Source organism: Trachemys scripta, chromosome 6 (genome assembly GCF_013100865.1).
Source record: "Trachemys scripta elegans isolate TJP31775 chromosome 6, CAS_Tse_1.0, whole genome shotgun sequence".
Lineage (NCBI taxonomy): Eukaryota > Metazoa > Chordata > Testudines > Emydidae > Trachemys > Trachemys scripta.
Window position 1 is genome coordinate 45,974,977 of NC_048303.1, and position 25,701 is coordinate 46,000,677.

Here is a 25,701-nt window from a genome sequence, read left to right on the forward strand (position 1 = left end):
TATAAATTAAACAATTGTTCCCGGTTTTGCACACAACTTGAAAATCTTGCCCATAATGCCATCAATTTGAACATAAAGCAGAAGACCGTACTTGTTCTCCCCTCACAGAAATATTCATCAGTCTCTTTACAGTGGTTCTTAGTGGTTTTATTGGTCCATGATCCATAAAATGACTGAAAAAAATCATTCAGCAATCCACTATTCTCCAGAATTCTTTGAAATCACAAATAGTTAAGGATTTTGGATCACAGGACAACTTTGGCACCATACTGTGGATTTAAAGAGGTGAAGGTGGAAAGCATGAAGGTTGGTGTGCCAAGACTGAAGGAGCTACTGGATGGGGAGTTTCTCCCTTTTTCTACCTACTCACAAAGCACTCAGCTGTGGAAGCTGGGGAGCAATGCTGAGGGCTGCAAAGCTAGTTTTACAGTTTCTCAAAGCCACTTTCCCCACTCTAGATTTGAAGGATGGACGAAGGATGCAGAGGAGCTACTTTACGATTGGGTAGTCTGATGTAGGATCAGAGGCAGCCACCACAGAAGCAGAAGGGGGATGGAATAGTCTGCTCTTTCCCAGCCTCTGCAGGTTTCTAGGCAACTGCCAGCTTTGAGACACCAGTACTACTCAATAGGCACCCCCGTCACGAACCACTGGTTGAAAATAGCTGTTCTAGTGGAGCATGTTACTCCACTGTTTTAAATACTTAGCAAAACAAACATATGCAACAGGGTGGGGAGATCTTAATATTTTAACCACTCCTCAGCCAGCAAAGAAAAATACAAATTTAAAACTAATGTAATTAAGTCTAGGGCCTGGATACATGAGCTATAAACATTCTGTATCATTACTGCATGCAATGCCTTTTACAGAAAAAGCAGGTTCTTTGTTTAACAGGATTCTAAGCTCTAATTCTAAAAATATAAAATTTAGAAAAAACCTCACCTACCTCAATAAAAGAATCAATGTGTAACATAAGAGCTTGAGTTCTACTGATGATAAACTGATTGACGCATGCAACAGCATGGGACCTAGAAGTAGAACAAGCATTTATTTAAAACAGATGAAAAAATTCATTAGAAACTTTTTCTAAACTGTATACAATCAAACAATTGGGAAGAGGAAAGCAAAGCAAAGACAAGACATACACTACAATGTCTAACGGTAATTTTCAGATTCAAATAAGAGGAATCCAAATATGCAGATCAAGAGAGCATTTCCGAAATACACGGATTCATCTGTAATATTAAAATATTAATTTTCTTTTCCAAAGGAAAATCTCAGGAATACAAAATACAATGCGACACCTATGGACTAAACCCTGCTTTTAAAAAAATAATCTAAAACAATCCAAAGTATGTGCACTCAGTCAAAAAGCAGAAGGCTGAGGAATTAAATCCTCTTCTGTAAAAGCCAGCAGGCAAATAGGCCACTTCTACAAGTTAGAGGGGCAGGCAAATGAGGTAAAATAGATGTGACCCACTGCTCACCAGCACAGGGTTTGGGGCCAGCAGATGCACAAAGCAGATTCACTGACCAACCTCCCAGATTGCTAACTTTATGCACTGGAACAAAGTGAAAGACACCTTTGAACTTGGCTCCTCTGCTCTAAGGCAGCACAGAATCCTCTAATCAATCTGCTACCATTGGGCCCTTTCAAGTCCACACACCTGTGCCTGGATTTGTCCTTAAGATTTTGAAGAAACTGGATGAATTTTATCAGGGGGTAGCCGTGTTAGTCTGTATCTACAAAAACAACAAGGAGTCTGGTGCCCCTTAAAGACTAACAGATAGATCTGTTAGTCTTTAAGGTGCCACCAGACTCCTTGTTGTTTTTTTGGATGCATTTTGTAGAGTTCCTTACACTATATCAAGACATTAAGACAGACGACTAAAAAAAAAAAAATGCATGATTAAAGATATGGAAGAACATCATGAGATTTGCTAGAATTATGGAATATGGCAGCTCTGGAAACACTACTGTGTAATTTCTGATAAAAGGAGCTTATTCTTATGAATGTTGACTTTCTCTCATCTGAAACTAGTAGTCCCATGCAATCTATGTGATGATCTTTATAATGTATCTGCCTCCTTATTGTAAAACGGATGATTATTTTTGCAATATTATTTATTTTCAGTGGAACTAGTATATATAGACGACAGCCCAACTTCTCGAAATCTCAGACTCAAAAACCTGGATTTAAATTAAAAATTTAAAAACTAAAATATTAACAAGATGGAGTGCTTTTTTTAAAAAACGAACACCGATCCTAAATAAAATACATTCTAGATCACACCAATGAATCTAGACAGATTAGAAATATGGGCAAAAAAACAAAGGAAGATCAATAGAAACAGACTGGACAAAACAAATAAAAAATGTTTTGCAGAACACAATCCTATATTAAGAGAAGACTGGATTTAACAGATCTTTTCCATCCCTAGCTTCTATAATTTTCTATAGAACTAGGAAATATTTTTTTCCCCCTATTACATATCAGTTGACACCATTTGCATCAAAAAACCCAGTGTAAAAACAACTGGATTCCATGTTTGCCCAGAACCTCAAACTGTTTTCAGGTATGGTCTTTAGACGTTTTCCCCCCCTTTTAATTTTAAACTCGCATCCTGTTTAGGCCATTTTGGGGGACAGACATGTAGGAGCTTTACAGCTCCCCTCTAAGAGAAATTTATTTCCCTCAGGTGTTTAGAATAAATGTTTGATGACATCACTGAACAAGAATTACCCGGTGTGGTTGTTCAGTAGGTTCCTTCCATAAAGGGAACTCAAAACGTGTGCGTGTTCGTTCCTTTTTAAATAGCAGGCAGATGAAGATGAGAAACAGCATTGACACACGGTAAATAGAATTTGTTTTATTCAGAGGAAAATATTTTCCTCCATACGTATTAGATTAGGTCAAGCTCAGGACTGTTCCTTATATTAGATTTTTCTAATACTGTGTCTAGCCTAGTTTTAAAAAAGACTCAGTGGCAAAAACCCACATCCTTGGGAACCTATTCCATAGCCTAACATTTCACTATCAAATTTTTTCCATCTTAATTTCTACTGTGATACCTCTCCCTATAGTCTCTTCAACCCCATCCCACTAGTGGTTTACAATTTGAAATCATATACCCATGTCGCCTCAACAACATCATCTTTTGTTGTTCATCTGAATTTTTGCCATGTGAGCAGTAACTTTTAACTTAAATGGTGTCCAGAAATGAACTACATAAATATTGCAGTAACAGCTACAGTTATTTCTTCTCACATACTATAATGACTCTGTACATGCAACTCAAAACCACTTTTGGCTGTATTACCCCAGTGGTTCTCAAACTTTTGTAGTGGTGACCCCTTTCACATAGCAAGCCTCTGAGTGCGACCCCTCTTATAAATTAAAAAGATTTTTTATATATTTAACACCAATATAAATGCTGGAGGCAAAGCGGGGTTTCAGGTGGAGGCTGACAGCTTATGACACACACACACACACACCCCGGAATAACTTCGTGACCCCCTGAAGGGTCCCGACCCCCAGTTTGAGAACCCCTGTATTACCCTGTAAAATCATGTATAATTTTATGCCCATCACCACCCCACAGTTCTTTTATAGTTATCCACTTTAGAGATATTTTTTCCAGCCCCTGGGATATTTCTATTTTATATTAGTATTGTAGCCCCCCCATCTAAAAAAATAAATACGTTTTTAATTTGATCTCATGAAAGATTAGAAACACTAAAACACTGGTAGAGTCAGAAGAGTAATTTGATGAGGAACATGTTACACACACTTGCTTTACTGACAAAACGTATGTTACTGCTTTTTTATTCATGTTCACACTGCAGTCAATACAGCTATGAAAGAGTGATCTAGATTCTATTCTGGCTCATGCTTTCATGAGCAAGAGATTTATTAACTAAGTTCCAGCTGCTGAATCTTACTGCTCGTGAAGCCAGGAGAACACAGTTGACTTTCAAGACCCTAGGTTGGTAGTAAGGCTGAAGACAGACACCATCTTTTTACTTTTTAAACTAAGCAAAAAGTGACACGCAAGTCATTGACACTAACATGGACTCTCAATGCTTTTTTTCCCCCTGCACCATTGCACATGCAGGATCGCTTTTCAGACATTTTAAACAATACCACAGGATATATTATCTAAATCAATTTTCATCTGAGACTGCAGTGCTGCACTGCTGCATGTATGCCTACCTTATTTTTGGACTGCTGTGTTTGAAGAACTGTAAAAATTTAGGGATCATGATATTGAGGGGTCGGTCTAATACATCACTATCTAAGATTTCAGCAGAATCTTCACATATCTTCTGAAGAGCTCCAAAGGCACCCTGTAAAATACGTAAGTTCGCTTTCTTCAGGAAAAAAAAAAGTTACTTTCCTAAGAAAGTTGCCCCCCCCCACCCTAAAAAAAGAAAAGAAAACCAATGAATAGCTAAATATCTCTATTTAGTAATGAGCATGGCTAGCTATTTGTAACACAGTTAGCAAACAGATGCAGTTATGACTTAACACACATTAGTAAGTTTCAACTCAATTTCATGATGAAAAGAGACAGACAAGTAATTTTACATTTTGATCTGATCTGTAAGATCCCAACTTGAGTAGTAGGTGACAGATTTTTGTTTGGTCATTCAATGCTAGTCTATCCATACTACATGTTTTCCCTGCTGTATTTACGAAACGTAATTAAGAGTACAAATCAGATCTTAAGTTATGGACAAAACTTTCCTCCATTTATACTAATGCAGAGCATTTTCCCTATATTTCGAAGTTTTAAATCCAAGGTGACAATTTCCTAAATTATCTGTACTTGATTTTAAATGTGTACGATAAACCCTAAAACTCCATCCATAAAATTATCAACTTGAACATTTTGAAATTGGTTTCTCCCACTCCATCCAAAACAAAGTATTAAGAAAAGAAGAAAAATAGTTTATCCAGGAGAGTTAGTCTTCCTAGACCATCCCTGTCGGATCTGATCTTGGGTACCATTTATTGCTCTCAAATCTTTACAGAAACTTTTTTTTTTTTACACAACATTTCAAACAGCTTTTGTAGATCCAATATAGAGTAACTAAAATCACGTAGCAAAGGGAATCCAGTAGTAGGTTATATTTTCATAACAGAAGTAGCAACTGTTCTGATAATTTAAGACTTTAATCTAGCAAGCTTAACATTTTCCTTCTTCTGTACCCATTTCTGATCACCTTAGGTCTCAAAAGTAATCTCATTCTCACACCAGTCCAATGTAACATCTATAACAAAGGAAATTTTAGGATACATTCCAGAAGGAAAGAAACAGAAGCCATACCACTTCAGTCAGGCAAAAGAGTAAAAAACTGTTCAATTAAAAAAAAAATAGGTATGCGGCCATAAGAAACTAGAATGAATAATTAGTTGGAACTACTGAGTGTTAGTTTGGGAACCATTTCTCTTTTTACTCAGGTGACTCAGTAACTGTATATTCTCTTTTTTGGGGGACCAACCACCACACCTTCCCTTTTTCAGCTCCCTAGCTTTATTTCCCACATCTCTTCCCTTTCTCACTCAGCTCCTCCCACTCCACAGGCCTCTCCCCAGCCCCGCCCCTTTACTCTTGCTCTCCAAAACTTGTCCCTTCCTGCAGCCCAGCCACAATCGTCACCAGGCTCCTGATTGCTCGCTCACTGGCCCTGTCAGCTTCCTCTGCACTGCAACCGCTGCCACCACTCAGCTGCCTGCTGCCCAGGGGAAGCGAGAACCCAAGGGACAGACTGCTGGCTGGCCACTGGCCCCGCTGCTTCCTCTGTGCTACTACTGTCTGGATTCTGTTCCCCACAGAAAGTGCTTCTGGGGCACATGCAACCAATCTTGACCCTTCCTGCAACCCACGGGTGCATGGGGACCTATGGTTTGGGAAACACTGCTCAAGATAGACCACAAGCATATGAAATATGACATTTTCCCTCTAAATTTGTATTTGAAACAAAACTCCTCACCTCACAGGTATTGTAGTCTTCAGAATCCAAGAGGCTGCAAAGCTTTGGTAAGAGTTCAGGCCAATTTTGCAATTCCCCCTTAGAGGCAATGGTCGTAATCAGAATGCCTTGGAAGTGTCGAAGAAAAAGAATGAAAAAAAGTGAGATTCTCTGAAAAAATGCAGGTTTAGTGGGATACAGTTTTTGTAGACACCCCCACCTCCCCAGTACAACTGCCCAAATAACTACTTAGTTAAGAAGTTTGCTTTTTGTTAAGAGCAGACAAACATGGAGGAAGGAAATTTTATTACAAAGAAAGTTACTAGATAACCTCTCTCCTATTAGGAGTGACTGGGAATCCAGCTGATTGTTCTTGCTGGTTCCCAAGGAGGTAGTTCAGACCTGTCAACAACAAAACTCTGGGTCACTCCCCCTCGCCCCGTTAGCCCACAAAACCTCCTTCAAACCAAATGCAAGAGCTTGAGTAGTGCTCTGCTGTAACTTGGTTTAAGAAATTTGGTTCGCCAACATAGAAATGAAAAAAATACAAAACCCCAATAGAAAGTAGAACCCAAATATAGAAGTGCCAATACTAGGCTTCTTGCCATTAAGTTTCCCACCACTAGTTGAGCACCACTAACTATAGCAATAGCGTAAGCACTACGAATAAGCAGGGCAAAAGGTGATCAACATTTTACGGATCATGCAATCCAACACTGCTCACAGAAGAGCTATATGACACAGTACACTGATGGCTGCCACTACCTTTTCTAAACTAGCATTCCAACTATTGCTATCACCAGTCAGCATATATACTCTCGAACACAGGTGAGGAAACAAACATAAAACTAGCATCCCCAACAGTTCTCAATTTCCAGGAGTCTTCAATATAAATTTGAACATCCTCAAACATTGTACAAAAGCTTTAAAGACCAAATACTGCTCTGTCTCTCCCCTGACCATTTTGGTACTGTGTAGAAGATCAAATGAGTATTCATAGGAAGAGACATGCTCTGTTGTCCTAGTTTGAAGAAGGTGGTCATTCAGAAATTCATGGAATAACTGTTTTGAGTTGGTTTTTAATGTAGAGCACTAGATTCCTTCATCTCCTGGGTAGGGATTTAAATTTCAGAGTGGTTTCTAAATTCAATTTTAAAGTTCACCCACCTGATGTGATGTGGATGCTTAAGGTGAACAAAATGTTGAAATCTCCTCCCTGTGTTTTTCTGAACAGATTGGGGAAGGAAGCCATGTAGTAGTCTGAGGTGGTGAAAGTTTTGGAAAGAAAACTGGCTATGGAGTGGCCCTATCATCTCCTTCTGAAATTCCTATAGGCTCTTGAAGAATGAATATCTTTAAAAGGTCTGTCTAGAGCATGGTCTGTCTTAAACATGCGGCCCGTGGGGTTCTTTTGTGCGGCCCGCCAAGCTCCCCATACCCCCACCCCTCTGCCTACCCCATGGCGCCGCGAGCCCCTCACCGCTCCCTGAAGCAGCTGGACTAGATACTGGACCCTGGACTAGATACTGGCATTGTCTGGGGCTTTTAAAAAGAAAAAAAAGCCCTTTTCTTTACAGGTCTGTCCTACTGCTTTTTAGCCACTCAGGCTTAGTGTCCTTTCTAAGTATTACCGTCCCTGCAGCCCCGGGCGGGGCCTAGAGGGCTACGTGCTCTCTTCCAGGCACTGCCCCCTCGCAGCTCGCATTGGCTGGGAAAGGGGAACCAAGGCCAATGGGAGCTTTGGGGAAGGTACCTGGAGAAGCAAGAGCAGCACATGGCGCCGTTCCCCCCCACCACCCCCCGGACTCCGGCTGCTTCCTGGAGCAGAGAGGAGCAGGGCTAGGGCGGGCAGGCAGCCAGCCAGCCAGCCAGCCTGCCCTGGCCACGGTGCTGCCACGCCGGAGCTGCTCTAGGTAAGCGGCGCTGGGCCAGAGCCCGCATCCAACCCCAGGGCCCTCTGCCACATCCCACACCCTCCCGCATCCCAACTCCCTGCCACACCCTGCACCCCAACCCCCGCTGCACCCCTCACTCCTCCTGCACCCCACACCCCAATTCCCTGCCCTGAGCTCCCTACCATACCCTGCACACCTCCTGCACCCCCTGAGGGCAGGGAGGGGGCAGAGTTGGGGTGAGGACTTCGGGGAAGGGGTTGGAATGGGGGCAGTGCCTGATGGAAGGGGTGGAGTGGGGTCAGGGGCAGTAAGGGGTAGGTGTCAGTGATGCAGCCCTCGGGCCAATGCACTAGTCCTCATGTGGCCCTCGTGGTCATTTGAGTTTGAGACCCCTGGTCTAGAGCAAAAGTTCCCTCATCGTTGCTTTATAGAGGAGAGGGACTTCTTACTCTGCAAGTTCAGCAACTGTCATATGCAGGTGCTTTTCAAAAAAAAAAGTTTACCCCCCCAGAGATCTTAAAAGTAGCCATGAGCTGGTTAGCTAAAGTATCTGCAGGGTGTGCATACAAGAGCCTATTCAAGGTAGAGTGACCAGATGTCCCGATTTTATAGGGACAGTCCCGATTTTTGGGTCTCTCATATAGGCTCCTATTACCCCCCCACCCTCTGTCCCGATTTTTCACACTTGCTGTCTGGTCACCTAATTCAAGGCTTCTGACCTACTGACAAAGGTTATTCACAGCAACATTGGATTGAATCTCAGTGTCGCTTGTGTATGATTACAATGCTTCCACTAGTGGTCTTCAGGAAAGTAATTTAGTGGTTTTGCCAACCTTTTGGTCAGTTTTTATTCCCTCAGATATGGGGGGAAATAGCTATAATTTGTTTCAAACCCTTAGTATGTAGGCTCAAAGAATAATGAACAGAGTGACTGTGCAAATTAATGTTTAGACACCTTCATATAGATTTTCATCCCAAGCATTTGAGCTTCTCATGGAATTTTACTTTCTCTAAAGGTTTAAATAATAGCTCCCATCCCACTTATTCTAGTGGTGAAGAAACTGAGGAGGTCAAAGATCTTTTAGCTTTCTAGATTTCTCTTTATGAAGTTGAAAAGGATAATAGACAGTAGCAGGCAATGGTGAGAGTTTCTTTTCCACTCCTTCAAGTGACAGCACTGCTAGAATCCTTTGTCTCTAGTCTTATATTAGGTCAAAAGACAGAAAAGAAGGTTGCCTATCCTTCAGAGGTGCAACTGTGCCTCACTTATCTCAGCGATCAACAATCTCCCTCAATTCAACATGGGCAAGTAGTCTTATGGCCAAACTACAAACTCCTCTCCATCAAAAGATTAAAAGTTCAGAGTCCAACAAAAAGCCTTTGTCTAGTTCTGCTTTTTGAGCCACAGCTTTTCCTCAGCGGTGCAGGAAAGATTTTTTTCTCCCCATGCAAAGTCAACAACTTACCCTTTACTCTTGATGCAAGAGCATTAAACCCCCCCCGCCTAAGCTGCACTACTGATGCATAGGAGAGCCCCCAAGACCCTAAACAATGAAGTAATTTTCTCACTTCACTCTTTTCTCAGAGCCATCTCTTATGCCTTTCTTTCTCACAAACCATCTCCCCAGTCCCTCTTGAATTCTTTTCCCAACTACCCCTCTGTTAAGAGCTGCACTACAGGTCTTGACCAGACCAGCAACAGGCTGCTAATACCCAGGGCCAGCTCCAGCTTTTTTGCCGCCCCAAGCGGCGAAGCCAAAAAAAAAATTAGAAAAAAACCTAAGGCTGTGATCGGCAGCAGCTCTACCGCGCCGCTTCATTCCCTCCGAGAGGGAGTGAGGGACCGCCGCTGAAGACCCGGACATGCCACCCCTTTCCATTGGCCGCCCCAAGCACCTGCTTCCTTTGCTGGTGCCTGGAACCTGCCCTGCTAATACCTCCAAGTTGCTCCCTCTTGTAAGAAAAGAGAACTTGTCTATAGCTCAGATTACCTTCCCAGCGTTCTCTGCTATAGAACCCATCAATCGGAGAACTACAACCCCCCAGAATACTTTTTGTCCTGGATTGAGGCAGCAACAGAATCCTAGTCTGAGGCCTGTCTTTGAAGGGCCAGTGTACCCTGTTACAGAGAAAAGTTTTTACTTTGAGGAGGGAACTGGGTCAAACTCACCTCATGATAATCATATCATCATTAAAGGTGTTTTAGGCCAGAATCTCATGCCCATTGTATCTTTTAGCCTTTCCCAAGAAAGAACAAGGCTGAGAGAGGAGCACTCATAGCTACAGAAAAACTCCATTTGCACTCTACAACTGAAGATGATCTCATGCAGAGGAAACCTGGCCATAGAACCTACTACAGTCAAGACTGTCTGCATTAGAAGATGAGCCTGAACAGCTGAAAACTGAATTTCACAACAGTTAGTGACTGCAGCCTGGTCATAGATGAAGTCACCCACTTTAAAGTTTCTCAGGGCATGGAGGTGCCTATAAAGGATGTCTCATCCACAGAAAACCAATAAAGTAAGAAATAAAAAGCAAGCAATTTACCCGTGGTGGAACTTTCAAGTCTGTCTGGCTGCTGAAAGATCTTAAGCAGCTAAATAGTTGCGGGAGCTGCACTCCGAAGTGGTTGATGCCCTTTCATCCAGGGTGGTAGGGTACTGAACAAGTAAGATGCCCAGACACTGAACTATGCAGGGTTCAAAAAGTGTTCATATACACGAGCTTTGACCTGAGCCTTGATCAAGTAGTATAAGCTAGCTTCTCTATGGAAGCTCAGTTCATATAAGCCTTCTTAAATCTTATTTGTCTCCATCAACTATAATATGCATGAAATCATAGAATCCTAGAATATCAGGGTTGGAAGGGACCTCAGGAGGTCATCTAGTCCAACCCCCTGCTCAAAGCAGGACCAATCCCCAGACAGATTTTTGCCTCAGATCCCTAAATGGGCCCCTCAAGGAGTGAACGCACAACCCTGGGTTTAGCAGGCCAATGCTCTAAAGCACTTCTACTCATAAATATGAGAAGTATCTATGCTGAAGAATTATCTTAATACAGAAAGGAAAAACTAAGTTACTCTTTCCATAATTGCAATTCCATTTACCTAGCTAGGTTTTAAAAGTCTTTCATAGAATAGAAACTCTAGCAATTTCCTTTAAAACAGCTCTACTTCAAAGGGGTACGAGTAAAGGGAATTTGTTTGGTCTGCACTTAGAAAACCATGCTGGTGACATTGCTCATTAATTGTCAGAATCCCCATATTTTAAAAATAAATAATAATAATAAATTTACAAAATTTCACAAATTCCCAGGACTCAGATTTTCAAGCAATTGTTTTAGACTGTAGCACAAATTTCTCTTTGAGAGAGAAAATGTTCAAAACCTAGCACTTCTAAAATATTTGTAGCAATCTGCTCTGCTGATTAAGATAATCAAACCACACATTCATTTGAAACAGTAGGAGAACACAGTTCTTTGATATTACTATGAGCTACATTTCCAGTGTTAGACTTACTAGTTTTCTTGCTGAAAGTTCTAGAAAGGAACTATTCAAAAGATCCATGAAGGTCTGTCGATTTTGTCAGTTTATTTAAAACTAAAGCAGCCCTAAGCAAACAAATTCTGCCTCTCTCTATTTTGGAAGTGAGTGGAAGAAGAGTAAACTGTTGAAACACTGACATCCTCCAAATATTCTGTTAGTCTTTGCAGATGGCCTCCAAGAAAGACTGTGGTACGAGGGGTTAATTTTAAAAATAAATTTAAAAAAATGATTGGGGGGGAGGGAGGGGAGAGAACAGATTCAGCACCTAAATGCATTTTTTTAAATCTTGTAAGAGTTTCAGGCCACAGTTCAAACAGGAAGCATCTTGTCTCCCTTTTCTTCTCAAAAAAATAAAATATTGTAATGCTCTTACAATTAAAGAATTTCTGCCTACAACAGTGACAAAGCATTCTCAAGTATCACAGGGGTAGCCGTGTTAGTCTGGATCTGTAAAAAGCGACAAAGAGTCCTGTGGCACCTTATAGACTAAGCTTTCGTGGGTGAATACCCACTTCAGACACCTGACAAAGTGGGTATTCACCCACGAAATCTTATAATCCAATATGTCTGTTAGTCTATAAGCTGCCACAGGACTCTGTCGCTTTTTAAAGCTTTCTCAAGATATTCAACTCTTGTCAGTTTTCAGCATAACCCAACTTACTATCTTGATAAGAATGGGACAAAGTAAACAAAGGCTTCTAAACTCCCAAAGGAACAAAGATGGTATACAAAGTTACACACAAACTGATTTGGTGCAAAATATGCACTATACATGTCACCAAGCTTACATATAAAAATTACAAAACATAAGAAAATATAATTAAACTAACATGACCTTTCAGCACGAAACAAAACTAGAAAATGGCAACTAATCTAGTCGAATGGCAGTAAGGCAAGTTGCGCAAAAAAAAAAAAATAGCCTTTGGAGTATTACACACAGCACACAAATGTCTGTAGACCAATCCCACCCATAATCCCCAAAAATGTGCACATGTATCACATCAATTAAGACCGGAGAAAAACTGCAGTAGTTCAGGGTAGGCCAGCTGCTTGGGCAAGCATAAAAATTCTGTTACACTTCCACACTCTCTCCTGCATTGAGCTGTGCACCCACAGGGTTTGTTACCATGAGGACAGGTTATTTACAAGGAACTGTGTGCAGGTAAATGCATCTGGCTCCTTTTAAACATCTAGCTCAGTGGTTCTCAACCCGCAGGCCACTTGCAGCCCAATCAGCACATGGCTGCGGCCCATATGACATCTTCAGGGCCATACAGAGAGGGAGAGGGAGTGAGTGTGTGTAGACAGACAGCGTGGATATGACCCGCATAAAAGAGCTGCTATGCGGCCCAAAATGGTAAATAGGTTGAGATGATCTAGATTGTGAAGATATACTTCCTGTCCTTAAACAGGGTTGAATACACTGGCTATAATGAAGTCTTATACCGCTTCAGGCAACAAGCTAAGCATCAATTTGCCTATTCACACTACAATGTAGGGAGGAGCATCATTAGACCCTGCAATTGAAACACTTGCTGAGGCAACCGCTATCCAGAATGTTGTCTTAAGGGACACGAGTTTTAGGAAGGCACCCTTGAAAGGTTTAAAGGGAAGTCCCATTAGCTTGGCAAGCTCCAAATAAAAATTCCAGAAGGGAAATGGTTCCCTTCTGAGGAAAAGCATTTATTAAGTCCTTATAAGAATCTGAGTATTGTAAGTTGAGGGGGAAAAAATCCATTTTGCACTGCATATGCTCATAATCAGCTGAGATAGCCACGAGTTGTACTTTTACAGAGATACTAGTTATACCTCAAGGACTGGTCACAAGTTTTCCAATATAGCAGGGATTCCCCCTATGGGCAGGAAAAAGATTCTTGTTGCTGGACCACATGGAGAATCTCTTCCATTTTTGAAGATAAGAAAACTTTTCAACTGCAGGAAGATTTCTTGCATTCTCTCAGATTACACTGGTCTACAATTTTTGAGAAAAGTCGTCTGCTTCAGAGATAAAATGTGCTATTTATTATGTATTTTGATGTGCTGAATTCAAATATGACAATTAAAACAACTGATTGGCTACTGTTTCTAAGATATTTAAGTTTTTACATTTTATGTCTATGTATAGTGTGTAGACAGAGTTTTAATCATAAATTGTAAACCTAGGTCTTTTCATGTGTTTATGGTTGCTTTACATGATGATATTTCACCTGTCCGGTTTATGTAACACTTCAAAAATCAGCAAAAGGCTTATTTAAATAAAATTTATTATGAAACAAAAGGCAAAAAACTATTATGTACATAGTTTAGTCCTATTCAGTGTCTACTCGGCGCTTCTTGGCTTGTCTCTTGTATTCATTAAATGGAGCATCTCTTGTCACTGTCCAGCAATAGTCTGCAAGCATTGATGGGCTCCATTTGCCCTGATAGCATTTCTCCATTGTTGCAATGTCCTGGTGAAATCGCTCGCCGTGCTCGGCGCTCACTGCTCCACAGTTTGGTGGAAAAAAATCTAGATGAGAGTGCAAAAAAAATGTATCTTTAGTGACATGTTGCAACCAAGGCTTTTGTATGCCTTGAGGAGGTTTTCCATCAACAACCTGTAGTTGTCTGCCTTGTTGTTTCCGAGAAAATTTATTGCCACTAACTGGAAGGCTTTCCATGCCGTCTTTTCCTTGCCACGCAGTGCAGGGTCAAATGCATCATCTCAAAGAAGTTCACGAATCTGAGGACCAACAAAGACACCTTCCTTTATCTTAGCTTCACTTAACCTTGGAAATTTTCCACAGAGGTACTTGAAAGCTGCTTGTGTTTTGTCAATGGCCTTGACAAAGTTCTTCATCAGACCCAGCTTGATGTGTAAGGGGGGTAACAAAATCTTCCTTGATTCAACAAGTGGTGGATGCTGAACACTTTTCCTCCCAGGCTCCAATGACTGTCGGAGTGGCCAATCTTTCTTGATGTAGTGGGAATCTCTTGCACGACTATCCCATTCGCAGAGAAAACAGCAGTACTTTGTGTATCCAGTCTGCAGACCAAGCAAGAGAGCAACAACCTTCAAATCGCCAAAAAGCTGCCACTGATGTTGGTCATAGTTTATGCACCTCAAAAGTTGTTTCATGTTGTCATAGGTTTTCTTCATATGGACTGCATGACCAACTGGAATTGATGGCAAAACATTGCTATTATGCAGTAAAACAGCTTTAAGACTCGTCTTCGATGAATCAATGAACAGTGTCCACTCATCTGGATCGTGAACGATGTTGAGGGCTGCCATCACACCATTGATGTTGTTGCAGACTACAAGATCACCTTCCATGAAGAAGAATGGGACAAGATCCTTTTGATGGTCACGGAACATGGAAACCCTAACATCACCTGCCAGGAGGTTCCACTGCTGTAGTCCGGAGCCCAACAGCTCTGCCTTACTCTTGGGCAGTTCCAAATCCCTGACAAGGTCATTCAGTTCACCTTGTGTTATGAGGTGTGGTTCAGAGGAGGAGGATGGGAAAAAATGTGGGTCCTGTGACATTGATGGTTCAGGACCAGAAGTTTCATCCACTTCCTCGTCTGACTCAAGTGAGAATGATTCTGGTGCATCAGGAACCGGCAGGCCTTCTCCGTGCAGTACTGGGCGTATAGCTGAATGTTTGGATAATGCACAGTCCACTTTTTCTTCTTTGACACACCTTTCCCAACTGGAGGCACCATGCAGAAGAAACAATTGCTGGTATCATCTGTTGGCTCTCTTCAAATCACTGGCACTGCAAAAGGCATAGATTTCCTTTTCCTGTTCAACCACTGGCGAAGATTTGTTGCACAAGTGTTGCAGCATATGTGTGGGGCCCACCTCTTGTCCTGATCTCCAATTTTGCAGTCAAAATAAAGGTGATAGGCTTTCTTAACCATAGTGGTTATACTGCGCTTTTGTGATGCAAAGGTCACTTCACCACAAACGTAGCAGAAGTTATCTGCACTGTTCACACCAGTACGAGGCATCTCTGCTCACTTTGGCTAAACAGAAATGTGTCCCTTTGCAAAATCAAACACTGAAAAATGAGAGCACGACACTGTATGATTTCTAGAGCTTATATAGGGCAATTTGTTCAGCAGAGTGATGTAAGCTTCATTATGACTGCATCATCCATGACTTCTAGGAATAACATGATACAATTCATATCATGTATGACGCAATACCAGCTTCAGATTGCATCATTCATTGTTTTGCCTAAAAAGCAAGTACTGTCCAAACCCAGTCATAGATTTATTCATAGATCCAGTCAAAGATGTATTTTAGTCATTTCTGGTTTAAACTGAGATCCTTTCCCTTTATAACTCACTTATCCTCCGCCATTCCCAAGTCAAGGGTTGTATATACTGACCCAATAGCATATCTTGAAATCTAGAGCCAATCAACAATTTTAAGCATCATTTTCGTTCTCAGTGACCCAGAATTAGTAAACTTTGACTACATTTATTTCAGAGGCATTTTGGCTGTAGAGCAGTGTTATCCAGGCCAACAGGTGGGAGTTTCTCTAGGTAGCAGTGAAGTGCCCAGCTATTCCACAGAAACAAAACGTCTAGAGATTGTGGAAGTGGGAAAGGATGTTGCAGGGAGAGCAGCAAGGGCTCAGTATACCAGCTCTGGGACCAGACACACTGGGAACACTAGAATAGCTACTGCTGTCTCTTGATTTCCTATAGCACTGAAAATGAGTGGGATTGAGGGAAGATACATAAGCCTTTGCTCCAGTCCAGAAAAAAAATCCAATGACTTCTTGTCCCTGGCCTGCTCTTCTGCAGCATAAAAGGCACTTCATGTTTCCTTGGGAAGCAGAGATCCACTTTCAGGTTTCCAGTCTCCTGAAGGTTGCATGGACCACACATTCGGATCCTGCTTTCTCCTGCCGAGGAAGTCTGATTACACATTGGTCTCAACAAGATGTAATTATAGGGCGGATCTGGTGTTTGGTGCACCAATACCAGCGTTTCTCTGCTTTTGTACAGATGAGTAGGAAGTAGATCCCTTCTTGTTTATGTACTACATGGCCATGGTGATGCCCATCAGGACCCGTATCACTTGGTGTTGATTTAGTGATAGAAAGGTTCAGATCCCAGCTAACTGCCCTGAGTTCCAGAAGGCACATGTAGAGCTTTGCTCCCTGATATCACAACTGCCATGTACGTGTAGTTCTTGGTAATGCCCCTCCCCTGCCCACTTTGGAGGCATCTGTAGGAGCAGGAGGGGTTTAAGGCACTCAAAGTGAATTGACTCCTTTTAATATAAATGTTCTTGATTTCCCACTAGTAGTTGCAGAAGCTGGTGTAGAACAGTTAGCCTGCTCAACTTGCCTGCATTTGGGATGTGCTGCTTAGTCACCCTGTAATGTAATGGCTTCATATGTAAGCAGTTATACGAGGAGAAAAAAGTTGAGGATGTCCTGTGACCTATCAGCCTCAAAACGAACTTGGCAGGCTAACTCAGGTTTGAGATGAATTGGTAATACTTATACAATTTATTAATTATGCATCCTACACATCTGTGTCAGGCTGCAAATTCCATTTTGTGCAGTCTTTTTTCTCTTCTCTATGGCTGGTTTGCCTCAGTGTTAGGTTGAAAATTCCACAGGTTGGTGGCAAAAAACAACAACAGATGATAGCTGACTTAATTTCTCAGTTGCCGGAAATTTGTCCAAAGGATTGGTCCCCGCTCGAAAAAACTGGTTTAGCCGTGGGAAAGCGACCTTGGCAACAAGGTTACCTGACAGGGGTTTGTGCTCGTATGGGGAAACTGACATGGGTGTCATCTGGTACAGGGGGATGAAGGTTTTAAAAGGGCAGAGGCAGGTCTGCTTGGATACCTTCTCCAGTACATAAGGGAAAGACTACTCACCATGTAACAGCCTGCAAGAGACAGGGGACATCCTGCCTACCTGGACACTAATGGCACACCCATGACTCACAAGAAAAGAGTTCGCTAGAATGTGAGACATTGCAGTTTCAGATGTTTATTGTTTTGTATGATCTATACTATCTTCTGCATCACGTGATGAGGTATAAAAAAAAGACCAAAAGCTGTTAGATTGTGAAAAGTTTGTATGTTGACTACTTCACCTACGCCCCTGAGAGAGTCTGACTGTAAACCAAAAGCTTCACACCTTTTGGGTGTAGTTCTGGGACATGGGCGTGTTTAAGTATCTCAGGGGTCAGTGATATTTCTGGAGGCTTAGGACAGATGGGCTGAAGAACCCCATTTCAAGGAAGCAGAAAGAGTCAGTGGATAACTAGCAAAGGATTTAAAAACAAAAACCAACCTACCTGGACTTTTAATATGTCAAAGAAGGAATCAGGAGTTTCCACCACTGTAATATCTGTTGGCAAATTGGGAAGCATGTGGAATGTGACGCTCCTTAAACTGTTTATAGTCACAGGTGGCATCAAGTGATGGCCCCAATAAGGGAAATCATCATCCAAATGGACATCAACCCCCACATTAGTCACTGGTGGAGTGACATGTGAGAGTTGGGGAAGGTATCGCTGAAAAATCAGGTCACCTTGTACCAAAGTCAGTGCTGTAGGCTGTGTTAACAGTGTTGGTGCTAATGAAGCATCCCATCATCTTTCGGTTTAGATGTTTGGGGCCAGTCAATCAATAAGAAACTGGATAGACTCTTGTATGAGAGACCACATTAACAAATGCACAAGGACCCTGCATTACATCTCACCAGGGCCCCTCCGACACATGGTGGGCTATTGCAAATCAAAACCCAATGTCAACATTGGCATTGGGCCCTCAAATCCTATTCCAGAGAGCACTAAGGGAATTTCTGGGCCAGTCTCAGAACACTGTAATCTCATAGGTGAGGCTGGGTGACGAGGCAACAGCATGTAAGCTAAGGAGCCAATATCTGAGCAGAAGGCCCAGTGCCAAACACAGAGACAGAAGGGATCATAGGGATTCTCAAATAGCGCCACCTCTCAAGAGACTAGCATCAACTGGCTTGGCTCCAATAGCTCCCATGCCAGGAGTTGGAGACGGCATTGTTCCAGCCTGCTTAGCACTGAAGAGCTCAGCACCAGATTAGCCAATGAGGAGGAGCAGCAGCAGCATCTTTTTCTTTGGTACCACCTTCATGGTGCAATGTTCTGTCTTCTTCTCTCTTTTTGAAGGAAGGGAACAATTGCTGATGCTAGAGGAGCAGAGGCTAACTCCATAAGTAAGTTCAATAGGAGCCTGGGCAATTATTGGTGCCTGGTTGCTCAGTGCCAACGTGGCAGCCTAGCAGACTGACACGGTTTAGCAATGGGCTTCTTAGGTTTGGCTATGTCAAATGTCCCCACCAAGAGCCAGGCCGTGACTGGCAGGAATCTGTGGGGAACCTGCAGTTGAGGTTGTGATGGACAGCAGCCCTGAAGTAGGTGCCTCAGCACTCAAGTGTCATTCTAGCCTAGACAAAGAACTAGGTAGCTGGTATTCATCTTCAGAGTTATGTGCCCAAGAATCTTTGCAAGAATCCTTCAATGCACAAAAATAGCTACATTATAAATCCAGGCGCACTCCAAACCCCTTGTCACAGGGTTCCTCAATCACCCACCCAGTGTACTTCACTGCCTGGCCAGCTCATGTAGTCTCATGGTCACAAACAGACATCAGGTTGCTACCCTTTCACCAAGGTGTGTATTTACAAAGTTATCTTGGTTTAATGCAAGCTTACAGAAAAGGAAGGCTTCCCCACAACCTTCGCTCCTCAGTCCAGGCTCACCCTCCTAGCTCTCCTTCTGAGCTTCCCCTTGCTTCCTGTTCCTTCCATTTCTATCCTCCCAATTACATCAATAACCCAGTGATTACCACCCAGGTGCTCATGATCCCCCAACAGAAGGTGTTTAATGCTGCAGCAACATAAGTGACAGGGTGCTACAAATAATGCCTTGTCTCACCCCTATTACTACAGTTCCATCAGGAGACAAGCAAATCCACTTCAAAGGAGCAACTGGGTTCTCTTTTCCAGTGTGAGCTACAAACAGCAGGCCACACAGGAGCTGAAATGCACTCCTTAACCAGCTCCACTGATTACTCCTTTGAGGTACATGAGAGCCAGCAGAGAGGATCTTAGGCATTTCTAAGCCCTGAGAGCAGAAGACATGCAGAAACTTGCCTCTACCTTGTTAGCAGGAGAACAGAAATATGGGGGGGGGAGGGGGCGTGGAGGGGAGAAAGAATCAAAGCAATTCTTTAAAAAAAAAAAAAATGGAGGGAGGTAGAAGGGAGGGTTCGCAAGAGACAGGCATCCCCCTCTCCCTCCCCTCCCAAAACAGCCGGGGGGGGGGAGGGGAGAAGAGAGGGGAATCCATACAGAAATGGACTTGAGGGATCAGACACACAGCAAATTTCTCTCTAATAAACCTAACTCCTCAGTTAGTAAGTAATCAGTCAAGATTATAGATACAAACTCCCCCTCACCCTCCAAAAAGCCCACCAGCTAGGACACAAATAGCAATATTCCATTTTCAGAAACTCTCTCTCTCTCTGACAGGAGACAGACTAAATTTGGTCAAACAGTGACTTTTCTACTGTTTGAAATATAACAGAAATAACACAAGTATTTAAAACATTAATAAGTTAGACAAAAGTTCAACAAAAAAGGCTAGAACTTAAAGTTTTGGGTTTTTTTGTCTGGTTCATTTGTTGTGTCTCTCATTGTAAGTGCTTCAGAACAGGAACGGTCACTTTCTGTGCATTTGTACAACACAGTACAATGGTGCCCTACTCTTGATTTGTCCCTATTGTCTCTACCATAGTACAATTCACTAGGGAAAAAAAAAAAAAAAAAAAAAAGTACAAAATGCTACAAAATGTCAGCTGATACAAGAAGATGTTTCAATGCTGTAGTCAACAGAAAGTTAAATATTATTTTGAAACAGTCATTCATCTCATTCCAATTTTAGATGCAAAGCTTAGGGACAGTTATGAAATTAGTAACCAGTAGAACCAGCAACCTCATGTTTCAGGGCTCTCTATCCAATCACCAGCAGGGAATCAGAAAGGAATTTTTTTCCTCAATGTGCAGCTGGCTAGATGTATTTTAGAGTAGTATTTTTCATCTCTCTTTGTAGCCTAGGGCACCTGCTGGAATCATCTGGGCATCTCCCACCTACTCAAAATTAAACCAACCCCACTGCAGGGACCTTGAGCATTGGTGGCACCTTGCTCTCTCCTGTTTTATGCCTGTGGTTTAGTCTTTTGAGGACTGAAATGCTTTAGCCTAACTGAAGCCTTTGGGCTTAATACAAGGGTAGCTGTGTGAAAATTTAATGGGACCGTGACATGCAGAAAGTCGTACTAATGGACCTACTGAGTGGTCCCTTCTGGCCTTAAACGATGACACTTATGTCAAAAATTATGAGCTTGAATTCTCAATTCAGCTTTAAATAAGAAGGGAACAAGTCAGAAGTGTACGTCTCATGAGCCCGATAAAGAAAACTTTACACAGATGCAATATTAAACTGCATTTCAGTCTCATCCGTATGTTGCGTTCAAAACACATTAGTTTTGACAGTATCATACTTCTTACACCACTTTAATTTAGCTCTGACTGATCATGCAGATAATGTCAGTATGTTACAGATGTAGAAGTAACTCAGATTCTCCCTATTTATACATCAGAGGTAAGAAATACAACAAGAAAGCTGGAAGAACTACCAACAATAACAGAAAATTTGTATCTGGAAACTCACCTACAGTTGCTCTAATTAATGGGGAGGAGTCACCAATGTTGTTTAGACATTCACTCTTGATGAAGTCTGTTACTCCATTTGGAAAGTTGTGAAAATGCGCTTTCACGTTATTCTTCAAGATGAGACCACTCAGGGACCGTGTGGGTTCATCTGCAACAATACAATAAAATTACTTTCAGATTTCACTGGGTGTATAGGACACTATCAAATTTATAGAATTATGTACTCTTTCAAGGGAAGAATCATACACACGTTTGGTACCACTAAATTTCAGTACCCCTCTACCCCGATATAACACAAATTTGAATATAACACAGTAAAGCAGTGCTCCGGGGGGCGGGGCTACACACTCAGGCAGATCAAAGCAAGTTCGATATAACACGGTTTCACCTATAATGCGGTAAGATATTTTGGCTCCCGAGGACAGCGTTATATCCGGGTAGAGACGTATCTCCAGTTCTGCTTTTAAAGACAATAGTTGCAATAAAGGGTAAAATATCCATGGATGAAGTTAAGGCTAACTACTAGCAATAGTTTCAGAATTAGAAATAAAATCTCTCATGTCTACTGACAACTGTATTAAATTAAGCAGCCTTGTGGTAGTGGTGTGTACTGCAAAACATCTGGATTCAGTTTCTCTTCCTTGTCTTGCAAGCCAAGCTAGAGAGATTAGAAGTGATGTAGGGACAAGTGCAATAAAGCCCCAAGAGTAAGTAGTACACGTCATATTACTGAACAAACAAGGTTCTTCAGACCTAGCTATTCCAAACGGAGGAAACCATGCTGTGTCCCAATATTTATTTTGTTACACTAGGATTCATAACATTTTAATTAAAGCTCTTGACAAAAAGAAAGTTATGAAGTGGTGTCTGTTTCCCCATGAATCCACTTGGCTAGATATAGAATAATCAAAGCTCACATCCCTTTTGGATTTTCTGGGTTTACCTATCTTTGCCTTTAGTTTCCCGATAAATTATAAAAAACCCTTAGATTTCAAATACCTAGGAGGCAAGAACTTGTCTACAAGTTTCTATAGAAACATTCAACCACTCAATACACATGATATCAATTAGATTACATCAAGGAATAAATATTTAACGTCTCAGGTTAAAGCAAAGAGCAGTATAAACACAAAACCACCTTTTAGAAATTTTAATAAAGATGGCATGAAAAACCTTGACCCAAAAGCAAAGTCCCCCCACCATAAAGAGTTAAGAAGGTCCATAAATAGAATTTTTTAATGAGAACACTGAAATATACTATTTCAGCACTTAGAATAGAGAACAAGGCTAAAGTACAAAGCTCAATAAAATCAGCCACCAAAGAAATATAGCTGTTCACATCATTTCTAGAACGCTTGAAATTTGAAATACCAGAAGCTGAAAGTTATTATATCACTTGTTAGACTAGGATCCACAGAAAGAAGAGACCCAATTTTTCCAGAGTGGCACACGTTAAGACACTTTTCATCAGATTTAGATTAACTACCGGTAGTTAGAGCAGCAGAAGTGATCACACACACTGGTCTGTATAGCACTTCCCATGAGCCAGCTTCTATAGCCATCCAAGGCAACTACTTAGTGTCATCTATCTTCTGACCAAAAGAAAGGGGCTGACCAGATGAATGGCTTAGAGCTTAGAACCATCAGGCTGGTCTATGTAACGTTTCTACTTGTCTTCCAAAATTCCATAGTGCAGACAGTCAAGACCACACGGCAGCCATGCCGTACGTGAAGAAGAAAAGGGGCACCTATTTCTAACCCATGTATCTGGAAGCCGTCTACTTCTGAAATTGGTACCCAAGTGCCCAATGGTCCTCAAGCTCTCCAGAGCCATAAACAACTGTAGCAGGCTTCCTGAACAGACAATCAGTGGCCAACCATGAATGGTCCTTGCCCAGTTCCAGGACAGAAATGATATTCCATTGGTGGGCATTCCCCACAATAAACTTGTTTGCCACAAGTACAACATAATATGTCAGAATGTTTGCTCCAGAGGAGGCCTGAACCTAGGGTCGCTACAAGATGCCTTCCTCTGGTAGTGAAGATGTATGCCTTTCTATCTTCCCGGGGGTGATCTCAAGATAAGAGACAAAGTCATGATTATCTTGGTAGGAGAGGCATTTCTTAGAAAAACAAAACCATCGAATCAGTTTCCAGCTTTTGCTATCCAGGTTCTATACTTACCAGCTCCTCCAATTCACAAGGTTCTGGAACTGAGTTTGAACAAACAACAAAAAAAATAGCCATCGATAGTGGTGGTGGCATGACTGCCTCGTCTGGAGACTAAGACAAAATAGGGGCTTGAGAGATAGCCTTTGTGTCCACCCTAGCCTCCTGTCCTAACAACGGTGTTAGGGGGTTGGTGGAGGAGATAGTGACCATAGTCTCCTGGTGCAGTGGAGCTAGAAGTCTGTCAAAGTGCTGCCAATATGCTACCCAACGATGCCAGTATGGCCATAGAGGAGGCCCCTACAGGAGAGAGGATAGTACCAAGGACTGATCCCACAACCCCTGATGTGGGCAAGGGTCCTTGTCAAAGTATGGATTCCTGTAATGATGCAGAGGGGAACCCCACACTGATAAGGAGGAGATTCACCGAATGCCTCCCTCATCCTACTGAATGTCCTTCAATGTGGTGGGTGAGGGGACAGGGGGTGAAGAATCCTGTGGTATCAGGAAGCGTTGGTAATCTGGAGATTGGGGTCTCAGTTCTGAGACTATCACTACCCACATGTAGTGGGACTCTGGCTTGTCTAACACTGACAGGTCCCTGGAGTAACGGAATTCCTACTGTACTGACTGGATCAGTACTGATGTAGCAATTGATCTGAGCAGTACTGTTGGTTTGGAGTGAGTTGGCTCTGAAGCTGCATGCTTTGATTTTGTTGGTACTGACGGAGCCTAGCATGAAGACACTGTTGCTAAGTCTGAAACAGACTGTGCTGGGGCCCTGCTGGCACCATGATTCTCCAAAGTGCTGCGGGATCTCCCTGCTCCACTGGTACTGGAGGAAGTGTCTTTCGCCTCCATGGCACCAAGTGAAGAGTTCTAGGCCTCAACACCATACACCTAGAAGAAAATTGGGACTTCCTTGGGAGCTGGCTCCTAGTGGTGGGAGACCACACTCCTCTTCAGAGCCTTCCCCGAGTCCTCCAAGACCTTCTCCTTTTTATGCGATATATTAGCCAAAGTTGAAGGGGCAATGAATCTCTCCAGAGACAAAATGTACAGAGGGTCTCCTCACCTGACTCAGAAGCAGGCCAAAGGGAGTGCTCCATCATCAGCAGCTTCAGTTGGTCTCCTGATTCTTCCAAACTCTACATTTCAGAGCCAGGCAAAAGTTACTTGGGAGAGTCCCATATCTCCCAAAAATGTAACAGATACAGAGAGTGGACATTGCTGGTTGGGATAGCCTCTTGACAGTGTTTAAAAATCTGGGAACGAGGCATGCCCAGCCAAGCCAAATAAGCTCCCCAGAAAAGTGGAGAAGGAAAAAAAAATAAAGGTAATTCTATACCTTCATATACCTATACCTATATAGCAGCCTTCAACTACCTGAAGAGGGGTTCCAAAGAGAATGGAGCTCGGCTGTTCTCAGTGGTGGCAGATGACAGAACAAGGAGCAATGGTCTCAAGTTGCAGTGGGGGAGGTCCAGGCTGGATATTAGGAAACATTATTTCACTAGGAGGGTGGTGAAGCACTGGAATGCGTTACCTAGGGAGGTGGTGGAGTCTCCTTCCTTGGAGGTTTTTAAGGCCCGGCTTGACAAGGCCCTGGCTGGGATGATTTAGTTGGGAATTGGTCCTGCTTTGAGCAGGGGGTTGGACTAGATGACCTCTTGATGTCTCTTCCAACCCTGATATTCTATGATTCTATGATACTCCCAACAATACTAATTACAAAACATGCTGAGGCATGCGCAAGGTGAAACAAAATACAAGAACGAAAACACATGGAGTACAAATTTAGAAGAGTCAAAAGGGTGTTCACATCTAGCATCCACCATGGAATAAATTAAGGGGATGCCACATATTCTAGACATCTAGAATGGTCTAGATAATAATTAGTCCTGCCATGAGTGCAGGGGACTGGACTAGAGGTCCTCTCATGGTCCCTTCCAGTTCTATGATTCTATGTTCATTTCCAGATAAAATAAGAGTCAAACTAGGGTCGTGCACATCATTGCTAATGTAGGCCAGCCTCGGTGTGTTGGACAACTATTTATGCGCAAATGCAGGCCCATCTTGGGCAGCTGGAAACCATCCCCACCCATGAGTACACCTGGGTGTACAGCTCAGCCTATATAAGCAACTAAGTGCGAAACTACATGCATTACAGCTAGCCATTTACAGGTAGTAGCAGGGGGCACCAGAGAGCTTCCTGAGGGAGCACCAATTGGGCACTTGATGGATCTGATTTTAGAGAAAATCAGGTTTTCCAGTTTTTTGATTTTTCACCAAAATCAATAGGCTTCTGCCCATTAACATCTGGAACATTCCCCACAATTGATCAGATGCTCTTTTGAAACGTTATTGCTTGACAAACAGGCA

The 25,701-nt window shown here is 42.3% G+C and overlaps 1 protein-coding gene across 1 annotated transcript in view; it reads right to left on the reverse strand.

The window, feature by feature from the left end:
* TNPO1 (transportin 1) overlaps positions 1 to 25,701 on the reverse strand; it is a gene marked incomplete in the record, with an annotated part of 160,002 nt that overhangs the window by 87,574 nt on the left and 46,727 nt on the right. The window contains 4 exon segments of the mRNA XM_034774657.1: positions 947 to 1,028; positions 4,215 to 4,348; positions 5,999 to 6,105; positions 21,149 to 21,298. Coding sequence (XP_034630548.1) covers positions 947 to 1,028; positions 4,215 to 4,348; positions 5,999 to 6,105; positions 21,149 to 21,298 — 473 coding nt within the window.